Consider the following 16,271-nt stretch of genomic DNA (forward strand, 5'->3'; position numbering starts at 1 on the left):
GATCTTTAAGGTCCCTTCCAGCACAAACCATTCTGTGATTCTGTGCAGTGAGGGGAGATGAGGATTTTCCAGCTGGAAACCCAGTGTGTCAATACTCACCACTCCATCTATGGCCATGTAAAGGAGTCTCCTTGGTCTCACAATGTTGAAGATCCTGTCGATATACTCAAAAATCGCCACCATCATCTCATCTTCATTTTTGGGCGCTGGCCTAAAACAAAGAGCATCCAATTTAACACTTGAAATGTCTCTCACCTCTCACCTTATCTCTCAATAAGGAGAGAGATACAGCACCTGCAAAGAGCTAAACAAAGCCTTACTTGTCCTCTGGGTGTGTGCAGGGGTGAATGATGCCGTTCATGTCCAGGTAGAGGTTGTCGAACTCCACCTCGTTGGGGTTGGGCTTGCTTGTGTCAATGGGCACCTTGACACCATTGCACTCCTTGGCCTGGGGATGCAGTGGGGACAAGGATTGCAGCTATTAATGCACAGGCTCATCAAAGCCTGGTTTGGTTTTAATGGCAGCAGAGGAAAAAGTGTACCCACACTAAGTAATAAGTAATTATTATTAAAATCAAGTGCCAGTAAAAAGTACCCACACTACCTGCAGCTGCACTTTTCACTATTAAACAGCACTTCTTTCTACACCTGCTTTTAACCAGAAAACACAATAATGGGTTATGGAAGAGTTGTTTTTTTCTCCTGACAAGAAGTTCTCATACCTCATATTATTTCTTCATCCCAACCCACCTAGAGCCACCTGTGTGCCTGGATTGCTCCAGCAGTGGATTCTTCAACATCCTCAACAACCACGGTCATTTTCGTTTCCTCACCATAATTTCAGGTTTGTTTTCTTTGGGCCTTTGTTGTTGTTGGGCTTGTGGTTTGGCTTTGTGGTTAGTTTGGTCAAAGGACAATCAGCAACACTGATTCTCCCTTCCATCAGCCACAGGCATAACACACATGGATTAAAACCCAAGAGCATGGAAGAGACAGGACCTGAGCAAGGAAAAGCCTGATGGTTTTCAGAGGAATTCTGGCTGGAATGGGTTATAACACATCCAAAGGTGGAACAAAGTGTGCTCTTGAATAGCTGGGCATAAAGCCCAGTTTAAAAATAAACAAAATTAATGGCATGTTTTGAGGTGAAACTACAGTCACAGGAGTGCATGGGATGGGGAAAACTGGGATACCCCTGGGTCTCCCATCACATGGAGCTCAGCTGCTGCTGCTGAGCCAACAACAAGCCCTTCCCAAACGTTCTGTCTGCAGACTGCTACTCACTGAGTGAGTTCTCCACATGTCTGATGGAGATTCAGAGAGAAAAACCCCAAAACTTACAGATTACGTTGTCAACTTTGGACAACTTTCCTGCTTAAAGCAGCAGCAGGACTGGCTGACTTCTTACCCCCAAAACGAAACCCAAGTTTCATTCCATTCATTTCTCAAGACTTGATGTAGTATTTAGGTTTGGCACAGCTATCCTGAGAGATGCCACCTCCAAGCACTGCTGTTTGCCTCCTTCACTCAGCTCTCCAGACACCACACACACAAAATGAGGTGGTGCTAGCAGAAACTAAATGTCAGTGCAAACATTGTACCTTCCTCTGGGCTACCCCACTGGATTCTCCCTGATCCCCAGCCCTGTGGGATCCGAGCTCAATGGATTCAGGAGGAATCCCAGCTCTGTGAGGCAGAAAAGGAGCCCCCCTTCACAAGCCCACTGGGGTTCTCATGCAGCAGCCGTGTGCAAGGGAGGCTGAAGTGTGTGGCAGCGGTATCTCTTGTGATATAACTAAACTGTTCACTTCTCATCTCCAGCCTCTTTTGAAACCATTCAAAACAGATCTTCAAACATGATACTTTAGCTGCAGCTTTATTAATTCCTATCCATTTGATTAAGAATATTCTCTCCTGGATTTTTTTATTATCTTCAAGATCTTCCTCTCATTCTTCCCGCTCAGCTTAAGAAGAAGATTATTTCTTTTTCTTAAATCTGATTAATCTAGCAAGGTAAGAGAACAAGGATCAACTTTTCAATATTTCAAAGAGACAAGCTACCGGGAGATACAAAATTTCTGATTAGAGAGATTTACAGCAATCCTAAAACACACACGGAGCTGATTACATCGTGAGAGAAGCTTAAATTCATCGACAGGAAGACAAACTACAGCTTCTCCCTGCTGTCCTACTCCACTCTCAGATTTATGACCAGATTTGAATATAAAAAATGTTAATGAATGTGATTTATCTGTGTGCTGTCCTGGCTGTAATTGCAACGTGCTCTTGAGTTGGAACAAAGCAATGTGGATGAGGACAGCAAGAGCTGCCACTTCACTTATGGCAAATCCAACTCAAGGAATGTGTTATGTCTTTTCACTAATTTTAATAAATAATTTGGCGGGTACAAGCTCAGTTATTGAAGACTGAAAAAAGAGACGCACCGTCAGTAAAACCAAGGCTATGCAAACCTTTGTTTTGCCTAAATGTGAGAGCAGCTTTGATTACACAGAGATTAATCTAACATTTACAAATGTGCTGGAAAAGGCAAATCTGCTCTTAGAGACAGCTGCCCCAAACTGTTACGGATGTAATTGCTTTTTAAATTGTGGCTGCTTTTTGATCCTAAAGGGTTATTTAGGACAGCCCCTAAACTGAGGGTTCCCAAAGCCCCAGTAGAGGTCACATCCAGGAGTTTGGTGCAGAGTCCAGAAGAGCCAGTGCTGCTGGAGCTCAGCATTAAGGGAAAGCCCTTAAAACACTGTTAAGCTCTTAAACAAGCCCCTTTTTTTCCATAAAAATTCCCAGGCACATTCTTAGATCTTAATTATCCCCCATTAAAAATTCACTTCTTGCAGTGACAGGTAAAATAAACTCCCCACCTTGCCGAGAGGGCCTGAAATCACAGCTGCAATAAAACCACAGCAGCAGCAACTCACATTTTTAACCAAACCTGTGCTTCACTGCCCGAACCTGCAACACAAAACCACCCTGGAGAAGCCCAGAGCTGAACATCCTGCTGCAGGCAGGGCACACCTGCAGCCCCAACATGAAATTCCAACACTTCACTCTCTTTTCCCTGATCTTCTCCATTGTGCTCCCACTCTTTATCCCCTTCCAGGTGCTTCCCCAAGGTGAGCACACCCTGGGAGGAGGAGCAGAGAGGCAGAAGCTCCAGCACATGCCCTGAACTTTCCAAACCAGCAGACTGCGGCCAGTACAATCCAACAAAACAGAACACAAATTATTATGGGAAAAGCAGCTTGGGAAGCAAGAACTCCAGAGTTTGCCTCCTCAGAATTAGCCCTGAGGAGGAGAACTTGCCACGCTCAGGGCACAGTAAATCCACCACGGTGCCAATGAAGGGAGATCCCCCCATCCTCCCTGTCCCTCCCACCGTGTCCCATAGGATGGCACAACACCCCCGTGCCTGCAGGGATGTGCCTGAAGGAACCAGCCCAAACAAACCACATAAACAAACATCATTTCAGCTGCAATACTGCCTGGAAAGGCACCTGTGGAATCCTCTGTCAGAGCCTTCGCTGAAACCTCCTGCTGCTGCTGCTATGGAAAGCCAGATTTTAGAGGGTGTCTTTGGAATAATCAGCTCTCTGTTTGGCCAGGAGATTATCCTGAACCAGAGTTCTAGTTCAGGGGTTTATCCCGAACTAGAAATCACCAGCAACGAGACAAAACCCCCTGAGGCTGCTCTAGGCTAGAGCACAAGCAGAGGCTCGGTAGCTGCACTCGTGTTTCCAGCAAGTCTCGAAGCTTGCTGAGGCTTCTAATTCCCTCCCCAAAAAAAAACTTGTGGAAAAGCAGAGACTGCGAAAAACATTCAAGAAACAGCAAAAAACGCTCCCTACTCAAATTTCACCAGTGTCTCAAATTTTACTTTTCCGGGTCGGAATCACACGAGGGCAGAGCCGAGGGCGTCGGGAAGGGCTGGAATTCCAGGGAAGGAATTCCCGGGAAGGAAATCCCGGGCAGCGGCCGGAGAAGGAGGAATCGGAGGAGAAGCTGGATTCCCGGCTCTGGCGCCCATTCCCGCTTCCCCCACGTGCCCATTCCCCCCGGGATCGCTCACCCGCTCCCCCGGCACTGACCGGGGCACGGGGATAACTCCCCCCATAGAGCGGCCGCTTCCACCGGGATCAAAAACCCGGGAAAAACTCCAACCCCCCCCCCCCCCCCCAAAAAAAAAAAAACCCCAAACATCCCCCAATCATAAACAACACCCGAACCAAACCCAAACAAAGCCCAAATCCTCCGATCCGCCTGGAAATGCCCCGGAGCAGCCCACGGAGGCACAGAGGGGACTCCGCACCGGGGGCTCAGCACCCGCGGTGCGGCCCCACCGGCCCCGCTCCGCAGAGCCCCGGGGCGGCCACCGGCGGGCCCGCGCGGTGCCGGGCGGCCGGCTCACCTTCTCCTCGACGCAGTTGACGATGATGGAGGGGTACTTGCGGCTGAGCCAGCGGAAGAAGGCCGGCACTCCCATGGCGGGAGCGGCACGGGCAGCGCCGAGCGGGACCCGCGGCGCCGGCGGCACTTCCGGGGTCGGGGGGCGGCGCGGGGCACGCCGGGAACGGAGGGAGGGAGGCGGGGCCGGGGCGCGCGTGCGCGAGGAGGCGGTGCCGCCATCTTGGGTGCGGGCTGAGGGCGGCGCAATGGCGGCCTGAGGGGAGGCCGGGAGCGTGAGGGGACAGCGCCCCGTAAAACGTGTCTGGGCAGCTCCTGGGCACGAAAGGGACGCTCAGAGGGGAAAACAAAGCCAGAGGGCACAAAAGTGATGTCCAGGAGGAAAAGCGAAGCCGAACTCCTGAGACAGCCCCAGTGCTGCCCTCACGCTCAGCCAAGACACGCAGTGTGATAACTTCTCAAAAACCGCCATAAACGAACAGTTTAATAGAAAACTCACCTTCCCTTAGCACCTTGTTCAAAAACAAGGATGGGGTGCTGCTGTAGGGTGTCACTATAGGACGCGTAACAACACAACCTGCACACACTGCTGTTCTCAAGGTGAAAAAAGGGAAGTTTATTTTTTTACTCCAATATTTATATCTAAAGTGACAGTGGATTAGAGGGTGAAAGCGCCACCTCTCCAATGACACTGGACAAACCAACAGTTCATCAAAATTTTCCTCCTCCATAAAAGAATGCAAAACAATAAGTTATCTACAGAAACTGTGTGAGAAAGTTTGTTATAAAAATGTAAACATCAGAAGGCTTAGAAAATCTTTAAAATTCAGGGTGACAGTGGGGTGCTTTAGGCTGCACACACACAGCAGTGTTGCCCAACAAGTCAATAATTAAGAGAGAAATCGATGATTTATTTCAGCGCTGCATGAGCTGCATGCTCAACATATTTCCTAAATCCAGAACAACCACTGTTACTTATATTCAGAAATCCAGAGCTGGCAACTTCCCCAGCACAGCCCCTCTTTTGGAGGGGATCCATCAGTAATTTCCACATGATTTAGGTAACCCCAGCCAACTCTTCCACCTGCTCAGGGGAAAGGTCTGCACCTCTTTTTGAGCTGTAGGTGTGAGTTTCAGTGTTACAACAAACACAGTTCAGCTATAGGATACACGGAATTTGAGTGCTTTGCCAAGTTAGGAATACACACATAGGCGCCAACATCTGGATTTACTACATCCTTAAGGCTTGGTGGTTCCAGCATGTCCTTGAGGAAAGGATGCACTAATGAGGTCTCTGCATGAAAATATACAAAGATCTTACATTAAAGAACATCCTGACTTCGGACAATTTTGACTCATCCTGCGTATGCGAACAACAGGAGCGATTCAGGGCACGGCTGCTCTGTGCCCTCTGAAGGGATATTTCCCTTGCTGAGAAATGTCTCCATGTGATTCCTGAGACCAACACAAGGCAAAAGAGCCGCCGTCCCCTTGCTCTGCCCATGGCATAAGCAAACACTGTTAATTTGTGCCCATTTGACGGCACCAAAATGGAATTAAACGGCCGGGAATTAAACGGGATTAGCACGAGGCGGGTTTTGCTCCGCCGTGTCCCGTTGCCACACATCAGCTCCGTTAGCAGGGCAGCCACAGGGCCGAGGACAGGGAACAGCGGCCCGGGAGCCATTAACAAAAATAACAAAACCTCAGCAGTGCTTGCTGAGTCAACGCCGCCGATTTGGGGAGCAGAGGGGAACCTTGGTACCTGGCTAATTCGCTGTAGAATAAATTAACCCGATATTGTGTCTCTCATTATTCTTATCCTCACTTGGCTGTTGTTAAGCCGTTTTCTGTTGTCGTTCCTCTCAGTAAAATCTGTGACTTGAATAAATTTCCCCTGCAACTTTGTAGTGGCACCACACCTGTGGTATCAGCTGAAGATTGTCCTTTATCTGTTCCTTACAAAATGTTCCATGATTGAAGCTTCCTATTGTGTTCCTTCCAGTGTTTCTCCTCCCAGAATTTTGTAGGGATCACGGCAACTTAGCATGAACATTTTGTTTGTATTGATGGGCAATCAGTTGTTTTTCTGATAATGACGAAGAAAATAGAAGGCTGGCGGACACAAATGAAAGGCAATCATCTTATCTTATAATTGCTTGGGTAAACAAATGCTGGAAAAATTAATACTGCAGCAGACAATTCCTTGAAAAGTTGGTCTGAGCGCGAGGAGCTGCACTGGGTGGTGAGCCCAGGTCTCACCTGCCACCTGCACATCCAGGAGCCCAGCACAGAGCGGCGCACCCTGGGCAGGAGCAGGGAAGGTTTTCCTGCTCGGGCACTTTCCTGGGATGAGTGGTGTGCCGATGGGAATCTGCTGGGGGTGTGTTGATTCCAGTGCCCCTGTCTGTCAGCGTCACCTGCCACCAGGGCCGGGCTGCCGGGGTGACAGCTGTGAAGGAGCACAGGGAAGTTGACTGGCAGGATGTTTTGCATCTAATGAGTCTGTGCACAATAAGTGTATCATGAATAACGCTGCGGAAGAGCCCGGCTATCGCTCCCACACCAAGAGGCAGAGATTGCCTGCATGTGGCTCTGCAGCCATCTGTCACCTGTCACGGGCCGCTGTCAGGGCTGAGCCGGACTGTGGTGGTGGAGAGCCCCACAGACTGGTGTCAGGCAGCAAAGTGGGCTGATACCAGCAGCCCAGAGCCACTCAGGAGGAGCTCAGAGCTCGAAGACACTGCGCTGCTGAGGCAATGTTCCTTGGCAGTGCAGGCTGCTGGATTTTTCAAGTGGGGCTGCTCCTCCTCTCCACGCTCCTCTCAGGCCTTGAGCAAGATACCCACCTCACAGCACAGGCAGAAGGCAGCAGTCCCACAGGACACAGGGAGCTGGTGTGGTAAAAAGGACATTAAAGCTCTCAGTATAGTCTGGCTTTAGTCACAGAATCACTAGGTTGGAAAGAACCTTCGAGATCAGAGTCCAACCCATGCCCTAACACCTCAACCATGGCACTAAGTGCCACATTCAGTCTTCTTCCAAACAGATCCATGGATGGTGACTCCACCACCTCCCCAGGCAGATGATTCTAGTACTTTATCACTCTTTCTGTAAAAAAACTTCTTCCTAATATCCAACCTATCTTTCCCTTGGCGCAGCTCAAGACTGTGTCCTCTCATTCTGTCAGTTGCTGCAGTCCTTTAGTCGAGCCCAGCAGTCTCCCAGGATGTCAGCCCTGGTCACAGACTCACCCAGCTCCATCCTTGCTGCAGCAGATTTCCCAGTTCCCAGAACATTCCAGGCTGCAGCTTCACTGATGGCAGACTGAAACCCACAGCAGCCAGCTGTGCCAAAGGCTCCTGCTCAGTTCCAAGTCACTTTGTGCTGTTCAGCTCTCAGCCTACAAGTTCCTCTTATTAAACGGAATGTTTTCCCATTTCTAGCTGGGTTTTGAGGGATGGGGTGCAGAGATTGGTGCCCATGTTGGGAGATGTGGGGCTTCAGCACAGCACAGCTTAATTGGGGTGCTGCTTTCTGCTTTTGAACTCGTCATCATTTATGAACAGCTTTAACATGTCCCCTGGTTTCTCTCTCCCAAAGAAAATCTAATGTTTAATGAACTTAATTTTAGATAAAAGGAATGAAAAGAAGAAAATTAAAAATGCATGAAGCTCCTGGAGTCATCCAATTACTGTGATGTCCACACAGCAACGCCAGCACAGATTTCACAAAGCAGGGAAAATCAGGAAAGCACTGGGGCTTGCCACATGTAAATGCTGCTCTGTTCCAAAATGTGCTGAATTACAAATGGACATTTTATGCATTTTTTCTTCTTGATCTGCTGCAGAAGAAGATAAAGATCAAACATGCCAGCCCACCACAGCAGCGCCTGTCTGCATACCCACAATGCTTGGCTGCTTCTTCCCAAACCCTGTTTAGTGCGGGAGTCCCAATATTGGGATGCCACAAGCCTTGGGAGGGGACTGTCATGGGGCAGGGTTCCTGTGACAGCAGGAAAGCACTGCAGGCCAGAGAGAGTACACAGACAATATATAGGACCCATTATGTTTATTTGGTATTTAAGTTTTCTTTGCCAATTAAGTGACAGGCAGTGCTTCAGCCTGTGGCACACTCACTGTGTAAAGGAAAACACAGATTGTTTCTTCCCCAAAGCCAGTGGGAGAATCTCAGTCATAGAATTCATCAAAGTCATCTGAATCCGTGCCGTGGGTCTGTGGGCGCAGCGCAGCCTCGAGCTCGGAGCTGCTGTCATCAGATTCACCCCAGAACGCTGTGGGTGAGAAGAAGGAAAGCAGAGGTGTAAAACCTTTTCTGTGGCCCTGCCACTTGTCACAGCCATTAGCACGAGGCTGACCAAGGGCTGGGAGTTGGGAGCCCAGCCCCAGGTGCGCGTGTCTGGCGCAGTGTCCGGCAGTGCAGCGGCTGTGCTGGACAGCGGCCTCATTCAGCGCTCCCACTCCATTGTGCCACAAGGTAGCTGGGCAGAACATTTCCACTCCAAGCAATTTACTTGACCAGCTGCTGCCTGAATTGCAGCTTTGTCTACTCTCTTCCCTTTTCTCCCCACTACTTGACCCTGCGATGAAGTCACCAGCGGGCCATGACATCAGAGTTGGCACAAAAATGGCAATGACATCACAAATGAAAAATCACCACTTGGAGATCAGAGCAGATCCAGGCAGGCCTGATCTCATGGAGAACATGGCTTTAACCTTAGGCTCTGGGAATCAGCAAACCGTTTCACTGACAGCAGCAGAATCCCACGGCAGTTCAGAGTGCCTGAGAGATTTCTGGAGATGTGAATTCTTCTGACCCATGGATAGGACAGAGCAGGAAGTGTGGCATGTGAAGTCAGGGCCACAGTGGCTGACAGAGCCGTGCTCTCTGTTCCAACCTAATCCAGAGGCTGCTGGCTGTCCAAAGGCAGCGGGGATGAGGCCCAGGGCTCAGCCAGGGACAGCAGGAGGGGGAAGGCTGTCACACTCACACAGACACTGCAGCTCGTGTTTGAGGCACTTTGGTGCCTCTGATGGCACCAGCTCCATGAACACCTTATCTATAAATGCAGCATCTGCATCTTTCATCCTCCATCCCCGACCCCCTGGGCTGCAGGAACATCAGAGCCAGCCCTGTGTTGGCTGCCACGCTGAACAGCTCCAAGAGAGGAAAGGGGCCAGGCACGCCAGAGCCTTTCAAGTGCCACCAAAGCAGCTGTCCTTGATGGCATCTGTACCCCTGTTCAATGCCACACTTCTAAAACAGGCCATTACGGACTGCCAGCACCCAGAGCAGGGCTCCAGGCAGAGAGATCCTGGCCCCCAGCACTGCCCCACTGGCAGGAGGCTCCCTCAGAGGCGGCTGCACGCTCTGGAGGGCCTTGCAGGGGGTAAAGGGGGAACTGGAATGTGTGGGCAGCAAAAACACACAGGGTCCAGACACCAATTCAGAATAAAAGCAGCCTGGCCACATAAAACCTTCCAGCTGCACCCACCCACGTCCCAGGTCACAGGGAAGACCAAGGAATGCCCTGGTTTCTCCTTCTCCAGTTCCCTCCACATGCTGTTAACTGGCGTTTGATTAAACCCTGCCAAGATCCCAACCCGTTCCACATCACCCCGCCACAAACACCTCCTCTCTGCCCTGGATCTGTCCTCCTCAGCTCCCTGCTGGCTCCCACAGGAGACAGGGAAATTCCATGCTTCCCCTTTACCTTATACAGATCATAATGTTGTTCTGGGAGGGCTTCTATGGTACAAATTTAACTAGAAAGCACTAATTTTCAGTAGTGTAACATTTGTCTCTTACCTTTGGATTTTATGGCAGGTACTGTTTCCTTCCGTAATTCAGTCCTGTAAAACATTTCAAACAATCAGCACAATGTCTCCAATAAAAAAAGTGACTTTTTAAAAAATACTGTGAAATGGTTTGAAAAAACAACAGCCTAGTAACTTCTGTAACTAATTTTTTTTTCAAATAGCTATTTAATCACGGACTTCTTCACCTAAAAGGTGGAGAAATTCACGTGCAGGAGTGACACTGGTCCAGCAGTTCCTGGAGTCATTCCCTAGTAACAGCACTGATTTACACCAGCACTGAGTTAAGGTACAGAGGAGCAGGGCCCTGCCAAGCTGCTGCCACCTTCCAGAACACACAAAGTACAGAAAGACAAAATCCAAACAAAACCAAATCCCCCCAGTGCTGCTCCCTGCACTTCCTCCAGGTCCTGCTGCTGTCCCCCAGCCCCATGGCAATGTGCAATCTCCACTGCCTTTGATCTACCTTGATGTGTGTGCAGCCCAAGCCTGCTCTGCTAAATGGCTGCTCTTGTGTCTGGAGCATCACAGGCCCTTTTGAATCTCTCAAACAAGCTGGAATCATTTTGATCTTTTGTGCGCAGCGTGTGCATTGTGCTGGGGCTGGGGAATAATCACACGGGGGCAAACTGGGGGAGAATTAACTGTTACACCAGCAGTCCTGCAAGAAGCTCCAAAAATAAAGCTTCAGCTGATTTTAATAAGGAAGATCAAATAGCAGATATTTGGGACATCACTGGGCCAAGCAGTGAAATATAAGTCAATGTCAAGGTGCAGTTTGAAGCTGTGGCCTCAGTCACAACAGGACTCTGAAATGTCTGTGATTTGCTGTGTTTCATTTAAAAATGTGGCAGCCAATACAGTAGTGTTTAAAGTGAGGAGCTACAAATATTCCACTATTTTGGAGGCACTTGTGAAGGAGACAAAACAAAGCAAAAATGATTCCTTGCTAGTGTTACCCTCAGTATTCAGTCAGAATTTGGGATTGCAGCTGGAAAGGCACATGTGAAGTTTCACACACTGCAGCTACCAGTGGTGCAGCCACTCTTCCTTTTAACTCACAGAAAGCTCCCACTGTTTAAATCTCATTTCCTCTCCAAAGGCTCCTGCTTTGTGGGCAGAAATTCCCAGAATATTAAACACAGCCCAGGTTCCACCAAGGCACCAAACCAAGGCAGAAGTGCCAGTACCGAGTGACAGCTCTAGCAGAGTACTAACAGTGATGTAACTCATAATGACCTTATTCAGTGAAAAACCTTAAACTGTTGGGCTTCAAATGTTTCTCCAACATTCCTTTAGTGCACCAGCCCACTGGCTTTCCCTTTTATTCCAAACAAAACTCCACGCTGCCTTGTACTCTCACTTCTCCTTCAAAGGCCTTCACTCAACAGGATACCCAGAAAGGATTTGAAGCCAGAGCCTCTGGGCTGATCCTGCTGAACACCCTGAGCTCCTGCTCCCTTTGCCAGATCTCCTGGTCCTCAGCACTTCCCAGGAGGTGCTCCATGCATCCCAGCCTATGAAAATCTGCTCAAGAGGCTGCACTGTTTTCCCTGGGGTATGAAGCAGGAAACCACTTGTTGCTGAGCTGTAGCTGGCGAGGCTTCTCCTATGGATGCTGGCACAGGAACCATTTCAAGTAGCAGAGGAGAAGATCAGGGGGCAGCAGCCATCGCTTCCCCTTGGCCACATCCCAGCCTGCTGCTGGAATGGGAGCATGGAGTTCCTGGGATTTTCAGTTAGCTTCTCACAAAAGCCATTTGACAACTGAGTTTTCCTCAGTTCTGTCCCACTTCTCTCAGTGGTTGCTGTCCCACAACAAACACCAGCGGGTGAGTGCTTTGGGTCCAGTGCTGAGGATCACCAGGAAGGACTGCCCACATCTCCAGGCCTTGCTCTTCCAGATCCAGCTGAGGGATCCATGGAGAAAGGACCACCACGGCTGTAGAAACATCTGGAGACCTCACTGCCACCAGAGCTTCCCACAAAGAGAAAGATCAAAGCTGGCAGGAGAGCAGGGAGAGAGATGTTTGTGTTCTACCGACCACCATCTGCTGCCTGGGGTTCATCTTCCAGGGCTTACCCACCAGGTGCGGAATGGGGTTCACTCCCCAAAAAGCCAAGCCCAGCCATCCCCAGAGAAAGGAGATGGGGACAGGGTGGCAGCAAAGGCTCGGCACGAGAGCTGTCAGCACACAGATACAGAAAACGGAGTGAGGACATCAGAAAGGCCAGAGGGGGAACAGCAGCTCCAAAAGCAGCCCAAACCTGGGGAGTGCAGCAGGGGATAAACCCTGGGGTGAGGTGTGTGCGGCTGGGGAGGTGCAGCAGCACCTTGGCGTGGCGCAGCAGCAGCGCTCACCCGCAGCCGCAGCACACAATGGGCACAGACCTCCGCCGAGACGGTTTCGGGCTGTAAATGGAGCCAGGCCGGTTCCAGCGCCTCCACTAATCCCCGCCGTGACCCTCCGATATCCATTTACACATTTGCTTCTTCCCTAAAATAATTCCAAACTGAACCCAGGCTCTGACAAAGAGAAAACCCAAACCAGTTTCACTTCAAAGAGCCTTTTAATCTCTCCATTTCTCTGATGAAACAGGCTTTTTGTGTACTGAAGATGCTGCAACAGTAAGGAATGAAAAAGCTCCAAGAAAATATTTTTTCCTCTATAATGAAAATTAATATTAAGAGGATGATGCCTTGTGAAAGCTGACCTAGAACAAAGGCTAGATGGAGTTAAAGAAAAAAGTAGGGATTTATGAAAAGGATATCCTCAATGGATGCACCTTGGGCAGTACAAGAGCCCAGCCAGGGCTACACCCAAGATGAACCAAAATGGTCACAAAAATGGATGACTGGTCACAAGGTCCCTCACTTTTATAAGTTCTGGTCCATTTGCATATTGGAATTAATTGTCCAATTACAGCTTTAGGTTAGGAAGTCTCATCCTTCTTGTTTTTCTCTCTTCATTCCGCTGTTGTTTGTGTTCTCGGGGCTGAGATTTGGATTGTTTGTCCTTGGTCCCCAGCTAGAGAGGGAATTGTTTTGTCTCCCTACTCTATGAAGAGAGCTTGCTATCCCTTAATATGAAGCTCAGATCTACACACTAAAGCAGTACAGAATCAGAAAAATATACAAGCTAAAACCTGAGGCATCAAGGAAAATTCCAGGACAACAAGAGCCAAGGTGATCAAGGGAGCTTGCTGGAAAACAGCAGAAAACATTTACTGTGGCCTGAGGTCTTCTTGCTAAAGCACCTGTTGAACTTCTATGTTTTAGTGTCAAACGAAAAAGACACCCAAAAATTTGGGAAATGCTAAATGCCAAGAGAGGAATTTTCCCACCCTGGGAAACCAAGTACCTACAGTACACATTCTGCACAGTGTCACATAGGCAGTATAAACTCAAAAGTCCATTCATCATGCCAGAGCTGGAGTAGTAACACTGAATTTCAGTAATTTCACTGTGAGTAGGACAACCCTTATTTTAGGATACAAAGATTTCTGTCGAGCTGCATCTAAGACCAGTCTCTGTTTGGATTCACCACGCTGGAGAAAAAAACCCCCACTGACACAAAGATGCATCACAACGCTGCAAGGAAGCTCTGCAGGAGAGCAGGGGCAGTGCCAAAAAATCCACTGTTCCCTCTGTGCTCAGCTGGCAGATGTTGGTGCCTCTCCCCACACACCTGGCAGGGCACTGCTTCTGCAACAGCTGGGGGTGCAGGCAGAGGAAACAAAGCTCACACAAACAGCTGGAACAGCAGAGAATCCTGCTGGAATTTTCAGTCAGCTTCTTACAGAAGCCATTGGACAACTGGGGGGATAAAACCAGCAGATCCTGCCTTGTTCCTGGGTGCACCTCCCACAAATCCAGACCGACACAATGGCACTTCTCCTGGATTTCCAAGGGAAAGGCATTTGTGCATATCCTGAGTTGCTGCCACCCCAAAGCTCTGGGATGTCTCCTCAGAGCACAGCAGTTTTCAGTGTCAGGACTGGCTCGGGAAGGGGGAAGGGGGGATGCACAGAGCCCGAGTGCCCCCCGATGGCCAAAGGCAACGAGCCCAGGAACGATTAAGAGATGAATCCGACTCTGCCAACTTCTATTTGCATGTCACTACAGCTGTGTTGGGCAACAGGGCTGAATACCGGCCTTCAGAGACCCCCCCCAGAGTCCTTCCAGCAGATTAATTAAAGTTTAAAAGACTTTATGCCGTGTTGGTGTCCTGACAAATCCAAAGCGGGCTTTGGTTCTCAGCTGATAACGCACCTTTAATCTCCAGATTATTTGGAAACGAGACAGCGCAAACAAGTCAAAGAAAAATAAAACGCCTGCATCCGAAATGGGGAATTCCCAGAAAGCGAGTGACCTCCACTGGCTGCATCCATCGCTACAGCCCCCCGGAATGCCACACACATAGCTGCCCACCCGCCTGCACTCGCCGGCATCCTCAGCCCTGACTTCTGATACCTTCTCCCCCCAGGACCACGCCACTTAACGCCCTCTCGCCTGCTGCAGCACCCTGACACCCCACCCAGAGGTGCATCTCCGTGCGTAGAAATATTCCCCCGGGAAAGTAAAGGAGCCAGGGAAAAGCGGTTTTCTTGCTGGAGGTAGAGCAGGCGGCATTTGTGGGAGAAGAGGAAGCTCTGGCATGCACCGCTGAACAAAAGGGAACAAGTGGTCTTTACTCGGAGAGCAGCTTCCTATTAAGACTCACTCCGTCGTACATTATGCCTTTCATCCCCACTCAACCACAAAATGATTTTGCTGTAGGAAATACAATGGCAGAAAAAGATTTACATTGAAAGAATCTTTAATAATAAACTGTTGCAGATCTGCCTACTTCCCCATGATTTATAATACAATAAACATCGGATTCTATTAAGTCTCATGCACTGAAGACATGCACTGAAAACCCGAGTATGAAAGCCCTCAATTCTTCCCTTCTCCAGGCCCATAATAGTGAAACGAGCATGGATAAATGTGCTAAGAGTATCTCTTTGCATCTTTTATAGCTTGTGTGTATCAATCTGTAAAGCTTATTAAGAAAGTCATTGCTATGCAAAACAGCACCCAATCTCTTTCTCTTGCTTTTCAACAGCGCGCAGTGTTTAGCCAATAGGGCCGGGCCCCGGCCCCTCATTCCGCATTCATAACATGCAACATTTGCACAATGTGTATCTCAAAGGCTGCTGAATAGAAAGCCTTAATACTCATGTAAACAACTGCAAACCAATTACTTAATGAATCAGGCCCACACATAATGAGGTGCCAGACAAAGAGCTATAAATGCATTTTTGCGCCCGAGCCTCCGCTTTAAAGTAAAATCCCTCAGCTGTAGTTTGGGCTTAACTGGCACATGATAATTATTGTCTGGGGGACATCAGAGGAGCCACGGTTTTTATTCCGGTCCGGCGGGGTCCGCGCCGAGGTCACTCATCAGCTCAGTGACAAAACGCGGCAAAGGAGAATTTATAAAGTGCCACGGCCGAGCTCGCAGGGATGTTTATTCTCAAGTAGTGGGTTTGAGACCACTTGTGAAAGCAATAAAGCCCGAGGAGTGGCTGCCGGGAGCAGAGCTGCAATGCCGCAGAACTGCGGCACGGCACGGCACAGCAAACAGCTCTGCCTCTTCCTCCTCCCTGTGCCGCACTCTGGGCACCCAGGGCTGCTCCCAAACCCTGCTGTGGCTGGGAGAAACTAACAGAAACATTTACAGAAACTAACTCTAACACTGACTTACAGCTTTATTGCCATGGCTTTGTAAAGCAGCATCATCGTGTGTCCCTGCACAAAGTGTGCTGCTGCTGCTGAGCACTGAGAGGCCTGGAATTATAGACCAGAGGGAATTATTTGAAATCTATTACAAATCAAAACTGGAGAAAAAGAAAAAAAAAGGTAAAAAAAATCTACAGCATCTAACTGAGGCAGAAGTGGCTGCAGGCACGATTGGCCGGCAGTGTAGCAGCAATGGGGTTTAGTTTGAAGAGTTTTTATTTTAAATA

At 49.1% G+C, this 16,271-nt stretch overlaps 2 protein-coding genes across 2 annotated transcripts in view; both read right to left on the reverse strand.

Annotated features, from left to right (window-relative positions):
• XRN2 (5'-3' exoribonuclease 2) overlaps window positions 1–4,551 on the reverse strand; it is a 32,479-nt gene extending 27,928 nt beyond the window's left edge. Inside the window, exons 1-3 of the mRNA XM_058021121.1 lie at window positions 4,427–4,551; window positions 321–448; window positions 100–211 (exon numbers count right to left, since the gene is read on the reverse strand). Coding sequence (XP_057877104.1) covers window positions 100–211; window positions 321–448; window positions 4,427–4,501 — 315 coding nt within the window. The 5' untranslated portion in view covers window positions 4,502–4,551. The remainder of the gene's footprint in view (window positions 1–99; window positions 212–320; window positions 449–4,426) is intronic.
• A 3,927-nt stretch (window positions 4,552–8,478) lies between these two features.
• Window positions 8,479–16,271, reverse strand: part of KIZ (kizuna centrosomal protein) — a 28,807-nt gene continuing 21,014 nt past the window's right edge. The window contains exons 12-13 of the mRNA XM_058020840.1: window positions 10,252–10,295; window positions 8,479–8,716 (exon numbers count right to left, since the gene is read on the reverse strand). Of these exons, the coding sequence (XP_057876823.1) occupies window positions 8,613–8,716; window positions 10,252–10,295 (148 nt within the window). The 3' untranslated portion in view covers window positions 8,479–8,612. The remainder of the gene's footprint in view (window positions 8,717–10,251; window positions 10,296–16,271) is intronic.

The sequence above is a fragment of the Melospiza georgiana genome, chromosome 3 (genome assembly GCF_028018845.1).
Source record: "Melospiza georgiana isolate bMelGeo1 chromosome 3, bMelGeo1.pri, whole genome shotgun sequence".
In the NCBI taxonomy this organism is placed as follows: Eukaryota; Metazoa; Chordata; class Aves; order Passeriformes; family Passerellidae; genus Melospiza; species Melospiza georgiana.